This window comes from Bubalus bubalis, chromosome 6 (genome assembly GCF_019923935.1).
Source record: "Bubalus bubalis isolate 160015118507 breed Murrah chromosome 6, NDDB_SH_1, whole genome shotgun sequence".
NCBI lineage: Eukaryota > Metazoa > Chordata > Mammalia > Artiodactyla > Bovidae > Bubalus > Bubalus bubalis.
The window spans coordinates 99405311-99431284 of record NC_059162.1 but is presented as its reverse complement, the minus strand read 5'-3'; the positions used below and the strand labels follow the sequence as shown (position 1 = coordinate 99431284).

The 25974-nt window shown below is 52.6% G+C and overlaps 1 protein-coding gene across 3 annotated transcripts; it reads left to right on the top strand.

Annotated features, from left to right (window-relative positions):
• The first annotated feature begins 52 nt into the window (after window positions 1–52).
• On the top strand, window positions 53–25974 carry LOC102391514 (fatty-acid amide hydrolase 1). Of its 3 annotated transcripts, XM_025288810.3 has the most exons (16): window positions 68–2088; window positions 2719–3085; window positions 12804–12917; window positions 14790–14924; window positions 15130–15263; window positions 15346–15552; window positions 15803–15843; window positions 16064–16188; window positions 18184–18309; window positions 18830–18927; window positions 20346–20445; window positions 20706–20746; window positions 21697–21736; window positions 22229–22337; window positions 22866–23011; window positions 23231–25974. In XM_025288810.3, exons 2-16 carry the CDS (start codon window positions 2891–2893, stop codon window positions 23357–23359), a joined length of 1740 nt encoding a protein of 579 aa, XP_025144595.2. In that variant the 5' UTR covers window positions 68–2088; window positions 2719–2890; the 3' UTR covers window positions 23360–25974. The 3 variants fall into 3 exon arrangements, with proteins under 3 accessions (XP_006052589.2, XP_025144595.2, XP_006052587.2); XM_006052525.4 differs by having other exon boundaries at window positions 68–3085; XM_006052527.4 differs by lacking the exon at window positions 23231–25974 and having other exon boundaries at window positions 53–3085; window positions 22730–23005.

Below are 25974 nucleotides of genomic sequence, written 5' to 3'. Positions count from 1 at the left end.
CATGGCGTCGCAAAAAGTTGGACATGACTTAGTGACTGAACAAGAACAGATGTGAGGAAATACAAGAATTGGGCTCATAAAGTTGGCTCCTGAAAATAACTATCTGAAGACCTGTTGTGCCAGTTTTCCCCGGAGCACCTCAGTTCTGCTGTCCCCTCTGAATTCCTTTCAAGGGGTGTTGAAAGTCTGCAGCTGCAGTGGCTCACAATTTAATCTTTGTAGAGACAGATGGCAAGTGCCAAAGGCAAGTGCCAATTTGTAGCTGACGTGGCCTAGGCTCAGAACTAGCACAACATCCTGTGCACTGCATTCTGTTCGTTAAAACAAGTCACAAAGTTCAGCTCAGATTTGCAGGGGTGGGGAAATAGCTTCCTTCTGAAGGGATGAAGGAGCCCTTTGCACAGAGCAGAGATACAGAAAGGTGTGGGATTGAAGCAATTTACCAGAGAAGACCAACTCTCCCCTACCTCTGAGGAGAGTATAATAGTATAATAGAACCACCTCTGAGGTGGTGAGGGGCTCAGGCAACTGAGGCCAAAGACCTGGCAGTGCTTTAAAAATTATAACATGCTCCACAGGTAGTGCTTCTGAGTGTGGTAATCTTGTGTCACCTGTGGACCTGTGAGTTCCTGAGAGCAAGGCCGTGCCCTACTCCTGTCTGCCCCTTCTGTATTGAGGAAAGGCTCACAGAAATGAAGGGAAACAAAGCGGAGCAGTTGCTGAGAACCAGACCACACTCCCTCTTCTCACCCTAGAACAAAGACAGGCTTCAAACCCTCTGGAAACTGAGAAGCTTCCTTGCCTTCAGCAAGCTCTCCCCCTCATCCTTTCTGCCCTGCCCCCACCTCCAACTGCACTTGGCAGGATACTCACCTGTCTTCCCACTCAACAACTGAGAATACAGAAGGATGACTCGCTCAAGGTCACCAGTTAGTGGGTGAAGACCCAGATCCTGCTCAGGAAACCCATTAGGGCCTGCTTGAGCGACTGCAAACATGAACACACATCTGAGTGCAGGGACATGCTGTTTTGGCTCCTGGAATGGTGTGGTGTTGAGTTACAGATGCTTTTCTAATAATACAGGTGGAGCCCTGGAAACCTTTCCCTGCTGGGTTCTCAAGTCTCCCCGCTCTCCCATTCCACATCTCTGCCTCCAGCTTACCTCTCCCAGTCCTCCTCCATATTGCCTTTCCAAAACACTTGCATCATGACTCTGCTTAAAATAACAATGAATCAACATTTATTGAGCCCTTACAACGGGCCAGGTAGTGTTCTAAGCTCTTCTCTTGAATTAACTCATTTAATCTTCACAATTCTATGAAGGAGTCACTATTATTAGCTCCCATTTTGCAGATAAGGAAACTGAGGCACAAGAGGTTAGAGTGACTTACTGAAAGTTCCACAGTGTCAAAGTTAGGATTTGAACTCAGATAGTCTGGTTCCTGAACTTGGGCTTCTCAGGCCAGAAAAACCCTCTCTGTAGGTCTCTGTTTGTTGTTGTTAATTTGCTAAGTAGTGTCCAACTCTTTGCGGGCCCCATGGACTCCAGTGCACTGGGCTCTATTCTAATAATAAAGAACAACAGTAATATAATAATTAATATGCATGGATTGCTTACTGTAGGCTAGGCCTTGTTCTAGCTGCATTTCAAGTATTAGCTCATTTGAGTCTTACAATAGTACTAGAGAATTGGCCAGTGGAGGGAGTACTATTATCCTCATTTTACAGGTAAGGAAACGGGGATAGTCATGCAACAAGGATGGGTTACCAGACACTCCAGCTCCAGAGGCAAACTTTAAACCACTGTGCTATCTGGCTTTCCCCAAGACTATTCAGTCCAAGGGCCCAGCATTTACTGCTGTTTGGATTCATGTCACATGATTTCTGCATTTCCACTAAAGCATGGCTTTTGTTGTTTCTATGCATGTTTTTTTCCTTCTCAACCAGACCTTGAGCTCCATGAGGCCGGACTGAAGATCTGGTACGTCCTCAAGTTCCCCAGTTCACAGCCAGGATCTCACAGACTCCTCCTAACAATCTTACATTAAAGGCATTTCTCCTTTTCAAGGAAAAAGCATGGATTCAGAGGTAAAGATAGAACTGGATGAACAGCAGTGTTTTGGCAGACAGCGTTTTCTAGCCACAAAGTACTCTTCCCCACATCCCATTTGATTCCACACATCCTCACTTCCAGGGGCAGTCATGGTAGTACAGCTTGATGGTTAAGAGCAATGGTTTAGGATTAGACCTGAATTTGAATCTCCACTCAGTCACTTGCATGACCCACAGAGGGGGTAATTTAATCCCTCTTGTCCTCAGTTACCTTATTGGTAAACGAGGATGATAAAAATGCTTTCCTCATCTCTCTGTTGGGAGGACAAATGAAATTGAGCACATAAAGACCTGTGAGAGAGGTCTAGATTGGAGAAGTATTGTGTGTATATAGATAATCCGCTCCCCTCCCCCCACCTCCCTAAAGACACCGGGTCCCAGGACTGGGAAGGGGAGGGGGCAGCAGGTGGGCTCCCTGAGAAACATCCTGTACCCCTCCCTCTCCTGCTGGCACCCCCAAGCCCCACGCAGGGGAGAGGCGAGTGCCCTGCGGTACGAAGCGGGTGCTCCTCCCTCTCCGCACCGCCCAGAGCCTTAGAACTTGGGGAGCCGTCCCAGCGGAACCGCGGTTCTTCGCCTTGACCGTTGCGCTCCACCTGTCTTCAGCTGGCTGCCAGGCAATAACGCTTGGCCGAGCGGCTCTACCGCCCCTGCCTCCACTCCGGCGCAGGCGGGCGCTGGATCCTGGGGTGATCCAGGCCGGGTTTTGCGGCGGAGTCCGAGATCGCTGATTCCTCCTTCATCGGTTGCCCGTGGCAGCGGTCGGCGGCGGGAGATCATGGTGCTGGACGAACCGTGGGCCGCGCTCTCCGGCGTCTCCGGGGCCGCCCTGGCCTGCTGCTTCGTGGCGGCTGCCTTGGCCCTGCGCTGGTCCAGTCGCCGGACAGCGCGGGCCTCGGCGGTCCGGGCGCGACAGAGGCAGAAAGCGGCCCTGGACACCATGGACAAGGCGGCGCAGCGCTTCCGGCTCCAGGTGACAGCCGGGGTTGGAATCGGTGTGGAAGGGGAGGGTTCGGGGTGGCAGCAGCGCTTTGAGCCGCCCGGGCGCTCGGAGGGATGGGCGGCCGGCAGCTCAGGTGTGTGGGAGGGACGGGCGGCCGGCAGCTCAGGTGTGTGGGCAGCGCAGGTTTGTAACTTTCTGACACCCCTCTCGCCATCATGCATTCTGTACTCTTTTCTGAACCAGGTGGGACCTAGGGGAGGAATGGAAACGAAAGGGACAGGACAGGTCGTCGAAGGCTGTCGCCTCACTGGGTCAAAGAGGAGCTTTGCTGTGTGGCAGATAATCTCAAGATCATGGACTTACTAGGACGCTTAAACTGCAAGATGAGAACCAATAGGATGCTTGGGTTTAGGACTTTGGAATCATAAAGTGATGGTCAAGGGCCTTCTGAGAGCTTATAGTTCAAATTCATTGAGGATGCTCAGAGGGAGCTGGGGAGGGACTTGAGCAAGTCCACAGGGAGTTACCGGCTGAGGTGGACTCCTGCCACCTGGCTGTGGAGTCAGATGGGTTATAAGTTCCTTTCATGGATAGGTTTAGTTCCAGCCCTTCCCTGGGTGACCTGTCAACAAGCTTCTTTCCCTCTGGATCAGCTCAGTGTGTGTATGGGGGTGAGGGAAGCGGCCTGGAAGAGGAGGCTTTCCTCTAGGTGTATGATACACTGGGCTCAGTTCCAAGTCAAAATACCAAGCTCAGTTCCTATGTGCTGTGAGAGAGAAGACTTGCCGCAAGGGGTGTTGGATGGAATTTGGATGTGACAGGTGGGAAGGCATTCCAGATGATGGGACAAGATGAGGCAGGAGCTAGAACTAGAACCTAGATGCCTGGTGGAACCATCCAGCCTCATTCCAATGGAGAGGAGCAGGGAAGAAAGATCAGGAAGGGAGACCCAGGCCTTGGATGCCAGGCCCTGGGTGTGGCCTTGATTGCTTTGCGGTTTTCGCTGGATGTACTAGTATGAATTTACACCATACCATTCCTGGACCAGGAAAATGTCTTATTTGTTTGTTTAGTGAAATAATAACATATCTGGTTCTAGCCCTCACTCATTGACATGGCACACAATCAGCGAAAGTACACAATCAGTTCATTTTTAGGTATTCAATCCAAACTGGCCACTTTCCCTACCTAGTTGAGCAAAGCTTCATCACTGTCTGATCCTTCTTCTCTGGCAGAGCTCCCTGGTGCCCTGCTCAGGGATCCTTGCAATGATGCCAGGCCCAGCCTAGAGAACCTCGGTTGCTCCGGAGACTCCAAGTCCTGTGCAGCTATCTAGCTGAGTTCTGCTGGCTCCAAGGAATGTGTGGGGGCAGCTGCAGGAATCTGCCCACAGTTTCTGCCTACATAACTCTCCTCCTGGTTGCAAGGAACCCACCAGCTGGCAGGGGTGTAGGGTAGTAGAAGGGTGGGTTTTCCCTCACTTCAGCTCCAAGCATCAGCATCTGGATCCAAGCATGCAGTTTCCTTCTGGAGCAACAGCCTTTCCTTATTTTTAAGAACAGGAAAAAAAAAAAAAAAAAGGCTGTCTGAGGAGGCCTTACAAATAGCTGTGAAAAGAAGGGAAGCAAAAAGCAAAGGAGAAAAGGAAAGATATAAACATCTGAATGCAGAGTTCCAAAGAATAGCAAAGAGAGATAAGAAAGCCTTCCTCAGCAATCAGTGCAAAGAAATAGAGGAAAACAACAGAATGGGAAAGACTAGAGATCTCTTCAAGAAAAGTAGAGATATCAAGGGAACATTTCATGCAAAGATGGGCTCGATAAAGGACAGAAATGGTATGGACCTAACAGAAGCAGAAGATATTAAGAAGAGGTGGCAAGAATACACAGAAGAACTGTACAAAAAAGATCTTCATGACCCAGCTAATCACGATGGTGTGATCACTCACCTAGAGCCAGACATCCTGGAATGTGAAGTCAAGTGGGCCTTAGGAAGCATCACTATGAACAAAACTAGTGGAGGTGATAGAATTCCAGTTGAGCTATTTCAAATCCTGAAAGATGATGCTGTGAAAGTGTTGCACTCAATATGCCAGCAAATTTGGAAAACCCAGCAGTGACCACAGGACTGAAAAGGTCAGTTTTCATCCCAATCCCAAAGAAAGGCAATGCCAAAGAATGCTCAAACTACTGCACAATTGCACTCATCTCATATGCTAGTAAAGTAATGCTCAAAATTCTCCAATCCAGGCTTCAGCAATATGTGAACCATGAACTTCCAGATGTTCAAGCTGGTTTTAGAAAAGGCAGAGGAACCAGAGATCAAATTGCCAACATCTGCTGGATCATGGAAAAAGCAAGAGAGTTCCAGAAAAACATCTATTTCTGCTTTATTGACTATGCCAAAGCCTTTGACTGTGTGGATTACAATAAACTGTGGAAAATTCTGAAAGAGATGGGAATACCAGACCACCTGACCTGCCTCTTGAGAAACCTGTATGCAGGTCAGGAAGCAACAGTTAGAACTGGACATGGAACAACAGACTGGTTCCAAATGGGGAAAGGAGTACGTCAAGGCTGTATATTGTCACCCTGCTTATTTAACTTATATGCAGAGTACATCATGAGAAACGCTGGGCTGGAGGAAGCACAAGCTGGAATCAAGATTGCTGGGAGAAATATCAATAACCTCAGATATGCAGATGACACCACCCTTATGGCAGAAAGTGAAGAAGAACTAAAGAGCCTCTTGATGAAAGTGAAAGAAGAGAGTGAAAAAGTTGGTATAAAACTCAACATTCAGAAAACTAAGATCATGGCATCCGGTCCTATCACTTCATGGGAAATAGATGGGGAAACAGTGGAAACAGTGTCAGACTTTATTTTTCTGGGCTCCAAAATCACTGCAGATGGTGAGTGCAGCCATGAAATTAAAAGACGCTTACTCCTTGGAAGGAAAGTTATGACCAACCTAGGCAGCATATTCAAAAGCAGAGACATTACTTTGCCAACAAAGGTCTGTCTAGTCAAGGCTATGGTTTTTCCAGTGGTCATGTATGGATGTGAGAGTTGGACTGTGAAGAAGGCTGAGCGCCAAAGAATTGATGCTTTTGAAGTGTGGTGTTGGAGAAGACTCTTGAGAGTCCCTTGGACTGCAAGGAGACCCAACCAGTCCATCCTAAAGGAGATTAGTCCTGGGTGTTCACTGGAAGGACTGATGTTGAAGCTGAAACTCCAATACTTTGGCCACCTGATGAGAAGAGCTAACCCATCTGAAAAGACCCTGATGCTGGGAGGGATTGGGGGCAGGAGGAGAAGGGGACGACAGAGGATGAGATGGTTGGATGGCATCACTGACTCAATGGACATGGGTTTGGGTGGATTCCGGGAGTTGGTGATGGACAGGGAGGCCTGGTGTGCTGTGGTTCATGGGATTGCAAAGAGTCAGACACGACTAAACGAGTGAACTGAACTGAACTGAACTTCCATGGTAGATTTCCTAAAAAAAATCAACCCTGAATGTTCATTGGAAGGACTGATGCTGAAGCTGAAGCTCCAGTACTTTGGCCACCTAAAGCAAAGAGCTGACTCATTGGAAAAGACCTTGATACTGGGAAAGATTGAAGGCAAAAGGAGAATGGGGTGGGGATCAAATGATGAGATAGTTAGCATCACGGACTCAATGGATATGAATTTAAGCAAACTCCAGGAGATAGTGAAGGACACAGGAACCTGGCGTGCTGCAGTCTATGAGGTTGCAAGGAGCAGGACATGACTTAATGATGGAACAACAATACCACAATAACTTCCAGTGCAGGTTTTGGCCTTGAAATACCAAAAACTGTTTAAACACCCTCTGTGGGTCAGAGCCTGGCCTCAGAACACCAAAACTTGGCTCTTCCAGATGAGTAAGTTGGGAAATTCCCTTTTGGTTTTCCGGTGACTGGCAGAAGAAATGGAGAACTAGTTCAGCAGTCTTGTTTTGAGCAGTCAGCACAGGGGTTGAGGTCTTGAAGACAGTAGCTTTGGGATCAGTAAGAGGTGGGCAGTTTGTGTGCTTAGTTGCTCAGTCGTGTCCACCTCTTTTTTGGCCCATGGTCTGTATACCCACCAGAATCCCCTCTCCGTGGATTCTCCAGTCAAGAACACTGGAGTGGGTCACCATTTCCTCCTCCAGGGCATCTTCCCAACCCAGGGATCGAACCCTGTGTCTCCTGCACTGCAGGCAGATTCTTAACCCACTGAGCCATTGGGGAAGGTGGGCAGTTTAGCTGAGCTCACACATAACCTTAGGGAGAAGCCCCTCCTCCATCCCACCCCTAAGGCTCTTTCTGCTTGGTGCTGGAGCTGCTGGGGGTTTTGAGGCTGTTTCAACAGTCTTTCTTCTGGGTCTTTCTCAGCCCAGCCCCACACTGAGAAGGGGGCCTTGAGGTCAGGGGGCCCCTGGGTGAATACAGCAGCCTATGGTACAGCTCCTGCCTGATAGACTGCAGAGAAGTGAGTTGGGACCCAGATACGTCCTGTGTCCCAAGGTGCTGCTGGAGGAGCGGAGGTCCCAAGCACCTCCTGAACATCACAAAATGGTTTATCTCTTTTGGGACTCTTGAGCAACTTTAGAGTGAGGCATGCTTTTCATACGCTCTGTTGACCATGTGAGGCTTAATTTGAAACATGCGTTTGCCCATTTGCTTCCACCTTACTGCCTGAATGAGTTGTTTTATTTTTGACTGTGCTGGGTTGTCGTTGCTGTGCGGGCTTTTCTTTAGTTGTGTGAGCTGGGGCTACTCTCTCCTTTCGGCATGCGGGCTTCTCATTGCTGTGCCTCCTCTTGTTGACGAACATAAGCTCTAGGGTGCATGGACGTCTATAGTTATGGTTCCTGGGCTCTAGAGCACAGGCTCAGTAGTTGTGGCACATGGGCTTAGTTGCTCCATGGCGTGTGGGATCTTCCCGGACCAGGGATTGAACTTATCTCCTGCACTGGCAGGTGGATTCTTTACCACTGAGCCACCCGGGAAGCCCCCTAAGTAAGTTTTAATATCCTTTCTAGACTGAAGTGAGGGACTGCCATTGATAGACTATGACGACTGGGAGAGCCATCCCACTTGCCCACACCTCGGTGCCTCTGCACCTCTGGTTTTAACCAGAATGCCCTTCCCGCACAGACCTTCCAAGCCCCTTTGTCAAAATCCCACTGGATTACAAATGCCTCTCCCTTCAACTGGATCTGACCTGTAGTTCCATCTCCTGGCATCTCCAAGACCAACTCGAAGCTGATTTTAAAAAAAGTCAGTAAATGAATGGGAGAACAGTATGGTTTTTGTTTCAGTCAATGTCCGTGGTCACATGATAGAATGGAATGTATATCTTGAAATAGAACAGATGTGATTAAAAAAATAACAACAATAAACCATGAATAAAATTAAAAAAAAAACAACAACAACTTGGAGGACCATCTAGGGTATCTGAAATTAGGACAGTAGGTGGTTCAGGAGAAAAACAGGTTGAGGAGGGGCAGTGATTCAATGACAGCTGTAATATCCTATGCTTGGAAAAAAAGGCATACAGATGGCCACATGCTTGGTGAGATCTTATTTGTATACTTCCCTGCATTCTCCATATAAATTTTAATTTCCTCCATGTTCTTAGATTGGCCTCCTGGACATGCAGACTTACTCTGGTGTCTTGTGAGAGAGAAAATGTCTCAGCTGCCTGATAACTAGTTGAAGACTTAAAAATAGCTGTTAGCAACAGTGTCATCAACTGTCAACACAGAAGAGCAGAGGAAAGAATGAACATTTGTGCTGAGAACTGAGAGGAGCTCACTGACAGCTTCTGGCTGAGATGCACAGGGCCTCTGTGGACACCCTGGGTGAGGTGGGGAATGGTGGTGATCAGGCTCCTGCTGGTCGTTACCCCAGTGTGGTGGGCTCTCTGCTGATATTTACTTTCTTCCACAAACTGGTAGGCAGTTTTTCATTTTTTACAATGAGCACATACTTATATAATTGGAAAAAAATCTTGCTATTTTCATTGTGAGGGGAGAAATGCAAGGCATAGAACTGTGTGTATAGTATGATCCCTCTGTCCAAAAATAGAATATATATAAACAACTATATACATTGTGGGTTCTTCACAAACATTTTTTTTTTCTCCTATGAGGTTTCATCAGAAACTGTTAACTATGGTTTCCTTTTCAGAAGAGGGACTTGTCAAGGTGGTCCTAGAGGTGGGGGGAGTGTTTCCTTTCCATTTCGCATATCTTAAAAAAAAAAAAAAAAAGTCATCAGGGGTTGTCTGGGCTTCCCTGATGGCTCAGATTATAAAGAATCTGCCTGCAGTGCAGATACCCGGATTCAATCCCTGGGTCAGGAAGATCCCCTAGAGAAGGGCATGACTACCCAGTCCAGTATTCTTGCCTGGAGAATCCCATGGACAGAGGAGCCTGGCGGGCTACAGTCCATGGGATCACAGTCAGACACGACTGAAGCAATTTAGCACACAGGGCTTATCTATTATGTTGGGGGTAGATCATGGATCCATTTTTTCTCCTTGTAGCTCCTTGTATCATTAAAAAAAGAAAAAAGAAAAGAAAAAATTCCCAAGTAAATGTTGTATCCCTTTAACAAATTTGGGGAAGAATATTCCTGATATTGAGGCTGGATTTCAAAGGCTGTGTGGTGGGTGTGTGCAATGGGTGTTCAGCTTTGGGCGTGAGGTGGGAGTGAGTGGGCTGTGTCACATTGAGGGGGCAGAGGGGGCTCTGACAGGACCTCAGCCTAGAAACATCTCCTGGACCTTGTGGTGGGAGGCAACCTGAAGGGGACAGGCAAGGTGAGGTCATTGTTGTGCTGTGTGGTCTGGTGACAAAGCTTGGGCAAAAAAGCCAGCTAGGTGGCCTCTGTGTGACCCAGTAGAGAAAGGGTCGGCAGTGGCAAGCATCTCAGTAGAGGAGACAGAGAGGTGGCCATTTTCCAGAGCTACTTAGGGGCGTGGTGACCAATTAGATGTGGGTGGAAGAAGGGGGAGCTGAGGACAGATGGCAGCATCCTTCCTTGAGTGAAGAGGAGCCGGTGGAAAGGAGATAGGAGGCAGTGAGCTCAGGGGAAGGACACAGGAATGGAGGGAACAAAAGGAATAGCTCAGAGAGCGGATCTGAGCTCAGTTGGGTCAGGCGAAGGATGATTTGGAGGCGGAAGGACGATCTAGAGGCCATGTGATAGGTGTAGGGCCTGGAGGGAAGCCAAGAGGCAGCATGACTTCTAGCATCAGAGAAGGAAGAACAGGTGCCCAGAGGAACCTCCAGGAGCCTTTGCCTCTTCCTGTGTCTGGCTCCTTTTTGTGCTTCAGGTCATAGCTGAAACAATGTCTCCGCCTGCCCAGCACATCTGAGTCAATCTACTGTTCTTTCTGTCACAGATTCTGTTTACTTCCTTTCTCACACTTATCGTGATCTGCCATCATTTATTAACTTTCTTTCTTTTTTTTTATTTAAAAATTTATTTTATTTAAAAAAACTTTGGCTGTGCTGGGTCTCTGTTGCGGTACGCCAGCTTTCTCTAGTTGTGGTGTGTGGGCTTCTCTTGTTGTGGAGCACAGGCTCTAGAGGAGGGGTCCCCAGCCCCTACCAGCCGGTAGCAGTCCATGGAGGGTTGGGAACCAGCTGCACAGCAGGAGGTGAGCTCTGGGGCAGGTGACTGAAACTTCATGTGCCACTCCCCATTGCTCGCATTATTGATGAACATCCCCCCACCCAATACCTCCTTCCCACCCCTCCTTCCTGTGGAAAAATTGTCTTCCTTGAAACCAGTCCCTGGTGCCAAAAAGGCTGGGGACTGCTACTGCAGAGCATGGAGGCTCAGTAGTTGCCCTGCCGCATGTGGGATCTTAGTTCCCCAACTAGGGATCGAACCTACATCTCCTGCACTGGAAGGCAGATTCTTAACCACTGGACCACCAGGGATGTCCCTTGTGTTATTAAAATTTCTTTTCTTCTTTTTCAAATTCTTTTTCTCAATTACTTTGTTTTCTTGAAGGTAAGCTCTAAGATCAGGGACTTGTCTGTCTCAGCTAACTCTAAATTCATAGCCCTAACATAGTGCTCGACACAGAGTAGGTGCTCAGAATATGTGTGTTGACTGGCTGAACGAGTGGATGACAGAAGCAGCGTAGAGGAGGGAGGGAACCCCGGGAAAGGGGTATGCCTGTGCCCAGGAGGAGTCTGAAGTCAGCCCTGTGAACGCCTCCATGAGACTCGGAGCAGAATGAAGAGGCAAGTGTTTGTTGTATTGGGCAACGAGGAAGTCCCTGGTAAGTTTGGCAAGAGCAGAGGAGGGTAGAGATGAGATGTGGTGGCTGAACTCAGATGCTTTCCTAATTAGCCCAAAGCCCTTGAGGGGGAAGCCAGTGAGGTATGCAGGCAGGGACTGATCCCAGAGACTCTGGAGGCCTCTGAGACCTGGCAGTGGGTGTCTGACCAACGTCCCTCCTCCGTCGGAGAGCTCTTCCCTGACCACCCTCTACCTGTGTGCTGCCCACTCAGTACATCCATGTTATTTTCTTTATTTCTGGCTATCTAAAATTCTTATTTGTTTGCTTATAAATGATCTCTGTGTGTTAGTTGCTCAGTCATATCCAACTCTTTGTAACTCTATGGACTGTAGCCCCCCAGGTTCTGTCCATGGGATTCTCCAAGCAAGAGTACTGTAGTGGATTGCCATTTCCTTCTCCAGGGGATCTTCCTGACCCAGGGATTGAACCCGGGTCTCCTGCATCTCAGGCAGATTCTTTATCACCGAGCCACCAAACTATCTCCTCACTCCCAACTCTACACCTTGTTGAAGCTCCCCCAAAGCCTGGAGGTGACTTTCTTGTTCACTGCTGTATTCCCATGTCTAGCATGGTCCTTGGTACAGAGTAGATGTCTAATATATATATTTATGGAATGAATGGCAAAAACCTCTCTCTTTGATGTGGCTCTAGCTTCAACCCCAGCCACCTAAGACAGGGTTTTCTTCTTTCTGCCCTCCCCTGCCAAAGGGTTGAGTAGTTAAGTGCAGGTGGACAGCCAGTGGGCAGCTTGTGCTGAATGGGCAGAGAACTATAGTTTATCTGTAAGTCCTAATCAAAGCACTTTCCCTCTGTGAACGTCAGTTTCTTTAAGTTGTGCAATGGGAATGGTGGTAACATTTAATCCAAACACAGAGCATATCAACAAGGTGTGTGGCCACACTCAGCAATCACTGTGCTAAGCTGCTTCAGTCTTGTCCAACTCTCTGCAATGCTATGGACTGTAGCCCGCCAGGCTCCTCTGTCCATGGGATTCCCCAGACAAGAATACCGAAGTGGGTTGCCATACCCTTCTCCAGAGACTCTTCCCCACCCAGGGGCTGAACCCTTGTTTCATACGTCTCCTGCATTGGCGGGTGGGTTCTTTACCACTAGCGCCACCTGGGAAGTTTTTTCATAATGGTCTAATACTCAGCTTGGGTGTGGCCTCTCCCTGGGCCCCCCTCGAGTGAGCTTCTGGAAGAGATAGATCTGTACTGTCCACAGGTGGCAAGGGCCTGCCCAGCTGGAGCACATTTGTGATGTCAGAGACGCGGGTGGGCTTGCCTGTTATGGGCTGGCATGTGACAGTGAGCACATGCTTGGTAGGTGTTGGGATGTGGGGGCATGGGCCATAGGTGTCTGCTGCAGGCACATGGGGCCTGGGGGGAGTAGGGGACTGATCTGAGGTGTCTCCCCAGAACCCTGACCTGGACTCGGAGGCGCTGCTGGCCCTGCCCCTGCCTCAACTGGTACAGAAGTTACACAGTGGGGACCTGTATCCCGAGGCTGTGCTCTTCACCTACATAGGAAAGGTAAGGCCAGGGAGTGACCCCACTCCTTCCTCCCCTCTCTGTACAAGGCTGTGGGAAAACCTGGCTGGAGGGCCATGGTGGGACCACAGTGCCAAGGGCTGCCAGGGAGAGAGGGAGGGAGCCAGAGCTGTGTATGTGTATGAGAGAGAGAGAGAGAGAAGGCTCTGTGTATGTGCATGTGCTGGGGACACTGAGCATGTTGACCTACCTAGAAACCTGGCTTTTAGCCCAGACTTCCCTCCCCATTCCGCCCCCACCCCATCAGTCACCGAGTCTGGTCTGTTCCCTTTTAGAGCCCCCTCTAGACCATCCCCTTGTCTCCCCCACTACCCTGGTCTTCTACCAGTCTCTGTCCAGGACCAAGCACCAGTCTCCTGGCCAGCTGCCCGCTCAGCATTCCAGCATCCTCTCTGGTCAAGGATTCCGGGGCTTGGGGCATCGGCAGCTCAGCTGCTGGCAGTTACCTGGCCCCCATAGCCTGCTGTGCTCTGGGGTTCCCTTTACCTGCAAGGCTCTTCTCCCTCCTCTTGCCCTGCTCAGTGCAACAGGCTCTCCTGAGTCTTCAGGGCCCAGAGAGGAGTCACGTCTTCCAGGAAGCCTCCCATAACCCTCCTCCCCTCCCAGTCTGGGTTAGGGTTTCCTCTTCAGTGTTCACTTACTAACAGCACATTTCTCATCACATTTTGGGGCTTGCCTTGTCTTTCTTTCCCAAGGTACATGTGTGGGCTTTTGGTGGACAGAGTCTTATTTGTCTTTGTACCTTAGGGCCTACCACGATGTCCTTTATATGTTGATAGTGAGTGCTCAAGAAATGTGTTTGAAACAAAATGAAGGAAGAAATTGTGCTTTATGAAAATGACTTGTATGTGATATGATCTCTCAGAAGAGAGTACGTGGCAGTGACTGTGACCCCTAAGCAGGTGGACATGAGTGCCAGGCATGTGAGAGTGGTGTGAGTGACTGCAGCTGAGAAGGGACAGAGAGGGACTGTGGAGAAAGGACTGGACACCCCTGGGCCGGGCGCATTGAAAGGACACAGTCTGAACAGATGGGGTTGCTTCTTTCGAATCCATGTCCCTGAAAAAGCTCCAGCCCTTCAGAGGGAGCATCCACAGAGAGCATTCTGGCTACAGATTGGCCTCCTCTTTTCCTGCCCTGGTCAGCAGACAGATTTCACATACCTGAGTTGGCAGCAGGGCCACAGTCATGTTCTTATCAGCTGGTATCAGTCAGCCATGCCTCAGATTCAGGTGTTCCTTTCACCTGGGCAGGTGTGGGCCCTGTCACCTGGGCAGGTGCCCCTGTCACCTGGGGCAGAGGAGAGTGCTGCATGCCAGGAAGCAGAAGCCTGGGTCTAGCCCTGCCCTGCACTGACTCCTGGTGCGACTCAACACGGGGATCTAGCCTCACTGGGCACCGGTGTGGCTTGAAGGAGGAGGTGAGTGGGGTGGCCAAGGGTCACCCTCCCCTTAGGTCGGTCTCTGGAGGGCATCTGAGGTCAGTTTCTTGTTCCTTTGAGTGTCATGGTCCTCGGAGCACACACGTACTCTCTATTCATCTCTGGAGGACACCTGAGGTCATTATCTTGTTCCTTTGAGTGTCCTGGTCCTCGGAGCACTCTCTCTGTCTGTCTTGGAGTTGAAGGTCAGAGACAGCCTGGGGAAGGCTGGGCCGCACGTCCGCAGTGAGGCCAGTGCTGGGCCTGCTTACCCTCTGTGCTCCTGGCTCTGGGTCAGGTTAATGGTTACCCTGTCACTGGGTGGTATATTTGAAAAGGCCAATCTTATGCTATGTTGATTTTGCCACAGTTGAAAAAACAAAAGAAGCCAGCCTCACCGCACTCTGTCGTATGTCCATTTCTCCCTCCCCCAGGCCTGGGAAGTCAACAAAGGGACTAACTGTGTGACCACCTACCTGGCAGACTGTGAGACTCAGCTGTGCAAGGTCCCAAGACAGGGCCTACTCTATGGTGTCCCCGTGAGCCTCAAGGAGTGCTTCAGCTATAAGGTGCGCCCTGCCCCAGTCCCTGCCAGCCAGCTCTGGGTCCTGGGTCACCCTGGGCCCTCAGAGGAAGTCCTAGGGCCAAAGGCCTTGAGAGGGCACCGCAGGTGTGTCCTGCCTTGGCCTGTGGGGTGGTGGTGGGAGCAGACCCTGTGTGTTGAAGCCCCCCTGGCTCATCAACCATGTCCCTCTCACCCATCCGTCCTTCTAGGGCCAGGACTCGACACTGGGCTTGAGCCTGAACCAGGGGGTGCCAGCGGAGGGTGACTGTGTGGTGGTGCAGGTGCTGAAGTTGCAGGGCGCTTTGCCCTTCGTGCACACCAATGTCCCCCAGTCCATGTTCAGGTTGGGTCCCAGGGGTGCAGGGTGGGGGGCAGGGGCACTGGTACCAACATGACAGGGGCTGACCCCTTCCCACTTCCTCCAGCTTTGACTGCAGTAACCCCCTCTTTGGCCCGACCATGAACCCATGGAATTCTTCCAAGAGCCCAGGTGGCTCCTCAGGGGGCGAGGGGGCCCTCATTGCCACTGGGGGCTCCCCACTGGGCTTAGGCACCGACATTGGAGGCAGCATCCGCTTTCCCTCAGCCTTCTGTGGCATCTGTGGCCTCAAACCCACGGGGAACCGCCTCAGGTAGGATGTAGGTGGCGGGTGGAGGGAGCCCCTGAGTCCTGCTGTGTGACCTTGGCCTAGCTTCCCACCTCTCCGGGCTCCAGGCAGGGATTCCCTGACTGGGGTTTTGCTAGGAGGTAATGTCACAGTACCACCAGCCCCTGGTTCCTCGTTTCCAAAGTCGTGAGAGAGTTGGGGGCTGCTGACTGGATGTGGGGTCGGGCAGGGGGTGGCCATTTCCCATTTCCAACATCTTGTGTTTCTTATCCAGCAAGAGTGGTCTGAAGGGCTGTGTCTATGGACAGGTAGCAGGTGAGGTCTGTGGTTCCCTCTGAGCCCTGGAGGAGGGGGGTCTGCCCCTTTGCCCCTGCCTCTCCTCGGGGCAGTGTTGGGCCCCCAGGCCACTCTAGGTCTGCCTTCCTACCTCCTATCTGCTCACACTCCAAGGCTCCGGCCCAACCCTTGTTTGGACCCAGCCCCGGAACCCCCCGGGGCTGGGTGATCTCTCTCTCCTCCCCTCCCTGCCCCACAGTACAGCTCGCAGTTGGTCCCATGGCCCGGGATGTGGAGAGCCTGGCACTGTGCCTGCGAGCGCTGCTGTGTGAGGACATGTTCCGCTTGGACCCCACCGTGCCCCCCTTGCCCTTCAGGGAGGAGGTGAGCAGCGGTGGGGGTGGGCATGGGGATGGATTCTGGGCTCACTGGTGCTCCTGAGCCCTTGCAGGCAGGCCTGGGAGGCCCTGTCTCTTGAAAACCAGCCCCCAGGGCTCTAAGGCCAGCACTGGCACCTCTGCCGGTGGTGGCACAGTGGTAAAGAAACCGCCGGCCAGTGCAGGAGATACAGGAGGCGTGGGTTCAATCCCTGGGTCGGAAAGATTCCCTGGAGAAGGAAATGGCAACCCACTCCAGTATCCTTGCCAGGATAATCCCATGGACAGGGAGTCTAGTGGGCTACAGTCCATGGGGTTGCAAAGAGTCAAACACGACTGACTGAGCACAGCAGCACCTCTGCAAACAGCCACCAGATGGTGCCCTTTCCTGCATTTGGAAATCCCGAGTCTTTCAAATTGGCTGGCTGGGAGCCAGAGCCTTGGGGCTGTCGCTGTGGAACAGGAGGGACCTTGAGGCTAAAAACAGCTTGAGAGAGAACTCCTGAACCTCTTTCGTGTTTGACAAGCCAGTAAACAGGAGCCTTTCTTACAGCATTCATTTCTCTATCCCCAGCCTCCAGCAGAAGGCTTGGCCCGGAGGCTGAGTGAGTTAAGAACAGTTAAAAGCGGAGCGTTCTCTCTCCCAGAGAAAGCTGGGATCTGTGGGCAGGGATCTATCAAACACTAGCTTCCTCCAAGTATCACCAGCCAAGTATCTTATCAGATAAGGCTGGGTGTATTACTGTCTGTGGTGAGGGAGGGCGCTGCCCACAGAGAGCCTTAGTAGCACGGGGGAGGAGCACAAAGTTAGAATATTGACGTTAGTTTGTCGGCGGATATGTCAATGATAGCTCAGTTGGTAAAGAATCCGCCCACAATGTGGGAGACTTGGGTTCGATCCCTGTGTTGGAACGATCCCCTGGAGAAGGGAAAAACTACCCACTCCAGTATTCTGGCCTGGAGAATTCCATGGAGTGTATAGTCTATGGGGTCGCAAAGAGTCATTTCATGTCAGTGTAGGGGGTTGGTTAGGATTGAGTCATACTGTAATTGGTTAGGACTGGTGGGTACAGCGAGGTAAGGATTCTGAGGAGAGCAGTTCAAGAAGTCTTGGAGGATTAACTGTCATTTGGTGATCCTATTGAAGAGCTGATGGGTCTTTTAAGAATGACTAATAAAGTTATCTGTACTTTACGAGCAACAGATTTCAGGAGTACTCAAGTTAGAGATGTGAGCAGTGCTATAGTGTGTGCTTAGTCACTTGATCGTGTCCGACTCTGCAACCCCATGGACTGTAGCCCTTGGGGCTCCTCCGTCCATGGGAATTCTCCAGGCAAGAATACTGGAATGAGTTGCCATGCCCTCCTCCAGGAGGTATAGTAAAGCTATGTTTATGTAGACTGTGTAAGCTGTGTGATGTAAGTGCCGTTTCTCAGCCATCTGGCATTACTCCCTACAGACCTCTTGCCTGGGAAGGGGTGAGGGCCCCTGGGCAGCATGAGATCTGGGCTGGGGTGAGGGAGGGCAAGCTCCCACTCCTCAGCTGAGGAGATGTTCTAACTCTACCCAAGGGCCCCCTTCCCGAGAGGGAGGAGAGGCAATGAAGTCCCTGTCCCAGGGTCTGGAACAATCTGTTATGGGAGCCAGAACTTACATCCTTGAAACAGGCTGTGGACGCCTGGGTTTCTGCCCTGATGTTGCCACTCTACCCTGATGAGTGGCCTGGGGCGAGTCCCGGCCCTGCTCAGGGCCTGTCTCCCTGTCTAGACCTGAAGGCTGTGGAATCCTCCTTCTTGCTCTGTCCACCTGCGGAGTCACTGGGAAGGTGTTTTGTGAAGGGGTCAGATACAACAGGGCTGGCCTCCCTGGAGGCCAGTTTTTGGGGATCTAGGCAGCAGCCTCAAAGCTGTGTCTGGGGCTGAGTAATGGCTCTGAGCTCTGGGAGCCCTGCTTCAGGCCACTGTCTCCTGACCTGACTCTGACTCGTGCGTGCTGCCCCCAGATCTACAGGAGCTCTCAGCCCCTGCGTGTAGGGTATTATGAGACTGACAACTATACCATGCCCACGCCGGCCATGAAGCGGGCCCTGCTGGAGACCAAGCAGAGACTCGAGGTTGCTGGCCACACGGTATGCTAGGGGAGGGGGGAACCCAAAGGTCCTGGCATTGTCCCTCCTTCAGGGAAGCCTTCTAGGTACCCATGGCTGCCACCCGTCCCTGGCACCCTTGCACCCTGATTGTTCTGAGATTGGGGTCGCAAATTCGATCCCTGGGGGACCAGTAAAAAGGGGCTGATCAGAAGTATTGGGGTACATGCTTGATGGTGACCTCACCTCTGAGCTGGGATGTGGGAGCTGCATGGAGTGGTCCTTCCTCGTCAACCACAAACAGTGGCGCACAGCTGCCCAGGGGTTCTCAGGGCCCTGAGATGGCAGGCTTGGGGCCATTCACCTGAGACAGGCTTATATGTGGTTCCAGACTCCTCTCAGGATACACATCTTATGGGGAGTTATCACAGGCCAACAGGGGTGCCTTTGTGGCTCCAGTGAGGGCACCGTGAGGGCTGAGGGCTGCCTTGACAATGTGTTTTGGGGGGTGGGACCCAAGGCTTTCTAGGTCTGGGAACCTTACATGCCTCCATCTCTGCAGCTGGTTCCCTTCCTGCCGAGCAACATACCTCATGCTCTGGAGACCCTGGGCACGGGTGGGCTGTTCAGTGACGGTGGCACGACCTTCCTACAGAACTTGTGAGTGACTGGGTTTGGGGGTGGGTGGTGGGATCAGGACATGGGTAGATGCAGGGAGAGCAGCTGAGTGCTGTGTTCCTCCCTGGGACAGGCCACTGGGGAAGATGGAGGACAGGCCTCGGCAGAACCTGAAGAAGGCCTGGAGCTTCCTGGGCAGAGACCTTACCATCCCTCCGGCTTCAAGCTGAGCCTAGAGCTGCCTTGTCAGGGAGACCTTGGAAAGGTGCCAGTGTGGGGAGAGGCAGGATTGAGCAGCCCTGGCCTGGCCCTGGACTGAGTTGTGCAGGCAGTTGCTTATCTATTGGAGAAAGATTGAGAAACAAGGGTGGAATCAAGCAGGAGGGCAAGGGTGTAGACCTGCCATTACTCCACACTCCTTGGATTTGTGCCACATCTTCCGCCTTTGAGCAGGATCTGTTTTCTTGTCTGAAAAGTCAGAAGATTGGACCACACCAGCTTTACAAGGCTTTGCAGAGCTCATATTTGAGAAGCTGGTCCCACAGGGATGTTTTCAGTTCTAAAGGCTGATGGGGGCAGGGCAGGTCTGTGAAGATGCTTCCTGGGGACATGCCCAGATTGAATGAACTTCTGCCAGTAGCCAAGTGTGATCTGGGAGGCTTCCCTGGTAACTCAGCTGGTAAAGAATATGCCTGCAATGCAGGAGACCCCGGTTCAATTCCTGGGTCGGGAAGATCGGCTGGAGAAGGGATACCCACTCCAGTATTCTTGGGCTTCTCTGGTGGCTCAACTGGTAAAGAATCCACCTGCAATGTGGGAGACCTGGGTTCGATCCCTGGGTTGAGAAGATCCCCTGGAGAACGGAACGGCTACCCATTCCAGTATTCTGGCCTGGAGAATTCCATGGACTATTCCATGGGGTTGCAAAGAGTTGGACACGACTGAGCAACTTTCACTTCAGTGGAAAGGGCCACCCCTCAGTTTGGCCCTCGGGGTGAGACTCCAGAATCAGCTGCCTGAGACCTTTCCCTGAGATTGAGAGCAGAGATAGCCTTAGAGGCAAGGATTACTGTACCCACTCGGGATTACCCCACTCGTGCCTCCAGGCTGGCATCAGCATCTGTAGGGGGATGCCCTTGGCAGTATCTTTGGGCCAGGGAGATACTTCCCACAGTTCTTATTGCCCTGAGCTGAGTTTGCAACGGAGGGAGACAGGGAGCCCTGCCTTGGGGAGCTCCAGTGGATATGGGTAGAGCCTAAGCATCCCAAAGGGTCTGCAGACACATGTTGCATATTGGAAAGGAGAGGCTGGGATGAAGGGGCTGGAGGCTGTGGTTACTGGAGTCTGGTGAGGAGGGAGGTAGAGTCAGTGAGTGGAGAATGGGGGATGCCGCAGGTGGGGGTGAGCCAGGAGGGACGCCTTGGGTGGATGCATCTGGACTGGACCCTTTGTCTCCCAGCAAAGGTGATTTCGTGGATCCCTGCTTGGGGGACTTGATCTCAATTCTGAGGCTGCCCGGATGGCTTAAAGGACTGCTGGCTTTCATGATGAAGCCTCTGGTGAGGGCACAAGGAATGGAAGGGTGGGCACCACTGGGCTCTTTCCCCCTTCCCTTAGCCTCCTTTTCTTCTCAGCCCCTACCCTATCTCTTTTCCTCCCCTCATGCTCTTCAATCTTCAGCCAACCTGCTTGCTGAGAGGAGTGCTGACCTGGGGCCTGCGGGGAGGGACAGGGGGAGGAGGCCTAGGTGGCTTGGCCTGAAGATTATTGCCACACCTGGCCTAAAGTCTAGTCACTGACAGTGTCTGTTCTTTTGCAGCTCCCAAGGTTATCAGCCTTTCTCAACAATATGAAGTCTCGGTAAGAGTTTTTCCCACGCCCAGATGCCTGCACAACTGTCCCCCTGACCTGGGTCCAAGTGCTTTCCAATGGGAAACGATGAGAAAAGTAGCTTCTGAGGCTGGAAGTGGTCTAAGCAGGGTGGCAACCTCTGTGGCCTTGGGCTGGGGGGCAGTCTTGAAGATGTCTTAGCAAGATACAGGAAAGGCTGGAGAGTAAGGTCCTGAAGGAGAGCAAGGTTGGGAGAGGATGAAGAGGAGGAGATTGCCCTGCCTGGACATGGGTGGAAAGGCCCAGAAAGGAGCTAGTGGGTGGCAAGGAGCGGGGGATATTAGGGACCCGTGAGAGGTGCTGGTTTTAGAGACCAAACACTGCGCCTACTCCTGCCTGCCCCTCGGGGCCTCAAGCCAGAAAAGATGGGAGTAAATTGCCTGATTCTCAGGCCCTTACAACTTGTAGACTTGCCTTCTCTTTCATGTGTGTGTGCTAAGTTGCTTCAGTTGTGTCCAGCTCTTTTTGACTCAATGGACTGGAGCCCGCCAGGCTCCTCTGTCCAAGGGCTTCTCCAGGCAAGAATACTGGAGTGGGTTGCATGCCCTGCTCCAGGGGATCTTCCCCACCCAGTGATTGAACCTGTGTCTCCTGTGGCTCCTGCATTGCAGGTGGCTTCTTTACCGCTGAGCCACGGGGGAAGCCCATTCCTCTCTCACCACCAGGCATTGAGGACCTCGGGCGGCTCTGTGTCCTAAGAATAGCTGGGGGTCTGGCCTAAGTCCCTCTTGGGGACTCCATGGGATATGAACTTAGGGATTAGAACTTCTGCCCCGCACTGCTTTCTTCTCAGAGTGCCCTGAAATTGAGAAGGGTCTGAGAAGGAAGGGAATCTGGGAGATTTTGAGAGTAGGGGCCTGATGTTGCTAATCCCCATGGCTGTGATCATCATGGTCGGTGACTCCACTCCCTCTGTCCAGGTCAGCCGGAAAGCTCTGGGAACTACATCATGAGATTGAGGTGAGGCCAGAGCCCCTGGACTAGAGTAGGGAAGGTGGGGATGGGGCCGGACAGGATGCCTTGGGGTCTCTTGGACACTGGTCCCTCTGGTCCCCCGGAGTGGCCCATCATCCCCTGCTCCCACTCCCTGGATTGGGCCGTTTGGGGCCTCCTCTGTGACCCTCACTTGCCCGGAGGCCCATCCTAGGGGCCTGGGTCGGCCTGGGTGGGACTCCTGCCCTGGACACCTCTTTGCCACTCTGGTGCTGCCTGTAACCAGCACTCCGTGGCCCCACCCTGGCAGGAAGAGTGGTCTCCGTGGTTCCGTGGAGCATTTGATGCCCCCTGAAAGCATCCCTGTCTGAATATCCCAAGGTCCTCCATGCTATCGTGGCTCAGTTCAGATATGGGGCAGGCATGGGGCCAGTCACCCCGCCTCAGTGCCTGTGCTGCAGAGTCCATGTAATGGGTTGGGTCTGAGAGCTTCACTGGGTGTGCGGGTGTCCTCCACAGGTATACCGGCACTCCGTGATGGCCCAGTGGAGAGCTCTGGAGCTGGATGTGCTGCTCACCCCCATGATGGGCCCTGCTCTGGACCTGAACGGCCCAGGCAAGGCCACAGGTGAGGCTGGCAGCCCCATCACATCCCTCTCACCTGTCTCTTCTCTTCTGAGTTCCGCCCTGTGCCTGGTGAGGTTGCTGGGAAGTAGGAGGGGAGGAGCCCTGGGGGAGGACTCCACTCCTGATAGGCGCGCGGTCTGGTTGGCTGGAGAGAAGGGAGTCAGGTGGTATGCCTTGGGAGGGAATGAGCTCCTCGTCCTCAGCGATATTCAAGTTGGAGGTCTTGTTACAGAGTCTATGGTTTTGGGAGGTGGTGTTTGAAGTCCAGGTGGGATTTAGATAAACCAAGAAAACAGCAGTGAAGCTGCAGTGGGGGAGGCACAGGGCAAGCACTAGCAGGCTCTCCAGCCTGCCCTGAATCCAGGTTCCTGGGCTTTGTCTCTCTCACTCAAGTCTCAGCCCTAGGAGAGAACCCCTCCCTGCTGGTGGAAGCCAGTGCCATCTCTTAGGGTGGAAGATGGGGGCTCAGAGCGGACAGTCGTCACGGAAGGTCGGCTGACCTGCTCCAGCCCCTTGTGCTGTGTCTCAGGGGCTGTCAGCTATACTCTGCTCTACAACTGCCTGGACTTCCCCGCGGGGGTGGTACCCGTCACCACGGTGACCGCCGAGGACGAGGCCCAACTGCAGCTTTACAAGGGCTACTTTGGGGATATCTGGGACAAGATGCTGCAGAAGGTGAGTCTCTTCCCCTTGCCTCCCCCCCGGGACCCCTTCCTCTAGTGGAGAGGACAGTATAACCAGGCACAGGCCTTGTCGGCCTTTCTTAACGCAGGACTCCTAGAGACTGCGGGCGGGCCCTGCTGTGCTGCCCCTCCTCCCCAGCTGGGGAGCTTCCCGGGTCTGGGTGGGGCCCTGCCTTGAGACCTCGGGTCCTGATGCCTGTGTGCCCTGCAGGTTGTGAGGAAGAGCGTGGGGCTGCCCGTGGCTGTGCAGTGCGTGGCTCTGCCCTGGCAGGAAGAGCTGTGTCTGCGGTTCATGAGGGAGGTGGAGCAACTGATGAACCCGGACAAGCAGCTATCCTGACAGCGGCCCACCCGGCCCTGGAGGACCCGAGACCCGCCTGGAGCTGCATCCAGCCTGTTCAGGGCACAGCTGCCGCCCCGCCAGGAAGTGTTCAGCCTGGGCTGAGGCTTCCGAGTCCCCCCTCCGTCGCCCCCTACAAGAAGCCCAGACCCAAGGACTCTGGACCTCACTTTGTCCCCAGGTCTGCTCTCTGTCCTGACCACCCCCTTGCCGTGGCAGCCAGCAGGCATGACATGAGGACTAACAGTCAAGAACTGGTGTCTGGTGTGTGTGTGCTTTCTGGCGGTCACTGTTAGGGCCCCGGGTTGGACACCTGCCCTTCTAGAACCCGACTTCAGCCATGTCCATCTCCTGCTCCCAAACCTCCTCTAGTTTCCGTCACTCACAGCATGGACACAGGTTTTTCAGGGTGGCTCTTGCAGCCCCAGCTCTTCACCTTCACCCACTGTCTCCCCGTCCCCGCCTCCCAACCCTCAGACTAAGCCCTACTTCATTAGACATTGTCTTTTCCCTCTCTTCTCCCTTTGCTCCTTCCCTTTGCTGAGGAGGCCCTTTCAGCTCCTCTACCATTAAATCCTTTGAGGCCCAGCTCAGATCTCTCTTTCTCCCTCTGAACCCTGGAGTAGGGAGGCTGTTTCTGTCCAATCAGCCCTGTGTGGTGGGCATCTGCAGGTGGGTCGCCTCAGCACACTGGCTCTCCTTGACGCAGGGGCACTATTTTTACATCTTTGTCCTCAGCGGGCAGCACAGGGCTGGGCACAGGGCAGCAGGGAGTCTGGGATGCTGTTGGGGAAAGCAGCCCACAGGCCTGGGGAGGAAAGCCCAAGACAAGATGATCTGGCAGAGAGTGCTTGCAGGACCAGTCAAGGACTGGATATTATGGGAAGGCCTCCCAAAGGAGGAGAACCTGTGTTGTGTAGAGACTGTTTCCCAGAGGCTGAGGGAGGGGACGAGGACATCCCAGGGAAAGGGAAAAATATGCCTGAAAACTAGGACGAGTTTGGTAGATGGAAGCATTGTGCTTCCAGGAGGAGCAGCAGAGAGGTAGGTGGGGGTCAGATCAAGGGGATTTGGGGGCCAGTTCAGGTACTTGAATCCAGTCTCCAGGGCAGTGGGGTGCTCTTGAAAGATCACCCAGGTGTGCTGAGGAGAGTAGACTAGAATGGCAGAGCCTGGAGAGGGTAACGAGGCTGTTCCATGATCCTAGTGTGAGGAAGGGGGCCTGAGGCCTGAGCTAGGGCAGTGGTTTGGGGTGCAAGTGAGCTGTCTGGGCCTGTGTTGCTTGGTGGGCGGTGGGTAGCTCATCTGGGCCGCTCTGGGGGCCACTTGGGCCCACAAGCAGAGCTTCCTCATGCCTCCCTGGCTCCAGCCCTAACTCGCCTGCTTGCTGTTGAAGATGTGCCTGGCCTGAGTCCTCGGGCTCAGGTGGGCCCCTGGCTCCCACCTGACTAATGTCAGATTCTTTCCAGGACAACTGCTTTCCCAAGGCTTCCTTCTCTGCCCAGATTTTCCTGCTTCTCCAGAGGTGTCTTCCCCTCCACATCACGTGCCCAGTGGCACCTGTACTTTCTGTCAATAGTAACCCGGCCTCAGTTGGGGCAAGTCTCAGGGCAGACATGAGCCTCCCTGGGAGCTGACTAGAGGGCCTAATCCGCACAGACACCTAGGTTGGGTTGACCAGGAAGCTGCTGCACTTTGCCCTGGTTTCTCTTCTACTGCTACTGTCATTTTGGCTCATATATTTCCATGAAATCACTCAGCATCTGCCTCAGCTTCCTGCCCCATTTCTGTCTTTGGTTAATGATAGCCTTGTGCTTTCAGACCTCACTTCCATTCTTTCCAGTCAATAATTCCAATCAATAACTGGGTTACTGATCCCCTGCTTGAATCCCATCATGGCCGTGCCCAGCTCTGTTCTTAGTGGTGCTGGAGCTCCTCCAAGCCTGTCTGTCATCTCTCAGAGGCTCTGGGGCCTGTATGGGTGGCAGATTTTGGTACAAACATGTTGGCTCAATCATGATCAGTGATGAGGGAAAGGTTAGACAAAGGGGCCAAGTGCTGCCAAGGGCAGAGGAGGTGGTCAGTGATGAAGCAAGTGCCCATTGCATTCCACCCCCACAGCTACACTCTGGTCCAAGCCTCCTGCCCCTCACCTGGACACCAATAACCCAACTGGGGTCCCTGCTTCCTTCCCCACCTGTCCAACCAATCCATTTTCCATACAGCAGCCAGAGTGATCCCATAAAAGTGTATATCAGATTGAGTCACCTCTCTCCCTAAGACCTTGCAATGGCTTCCCAATCAACCGAGATGAAAATCTGGTCTATTCAAGTCCTTTGAGGTCCCAAGTGACATGGCCCTTGCCCACCTCCCCTGCCTCATCTTGGATGTCTCTTCCTCTCATTCCCTATTCCCCAGCCACACGAGCACCTTATGGTCTCTTGATCATCTCAAGCTGGTCCCTACTCCAGAGCCTTTGTGTTAGCTGTCCCTCTGCTTGGAACTCTTGACACCAATGTCACCCTCCCTGATCACCTACTTGGGGAACAGCTTCCTCTGACATCTTCTAACATGCCACCCCTTGGACTTAATACCATTGTCACTAACTAGCATCA

What these genes read in the sequence shown, in the direction of transcription:
- LOC102391514 (XM_025288810.3), top strand. Translation starts at nt 2,891, where the DNA reads ATGGTGCTGGACGAACCGTGGGCCGCGCTCTCCGGCGTCTCCGGGGCC. An exon ending in CCCACGGGGAACCGCCTCAG is followed by an intron (nt 15,553 to 15,802) that starts GTAGGATGTAGG and finishes TTTCTTATCCAG; the next exon opens with CAAGAGTGGTCTGAAGGGCT. An exon ending in CTTTCATGATGAAGCCTCTG is followed by an intron (nt 20,446 to 20,705) that starts GTGAGGGCACAA and finishes GTTCTTTTGCAG; the next exon opens with CTCCCAAGGTTATCAGCCTT.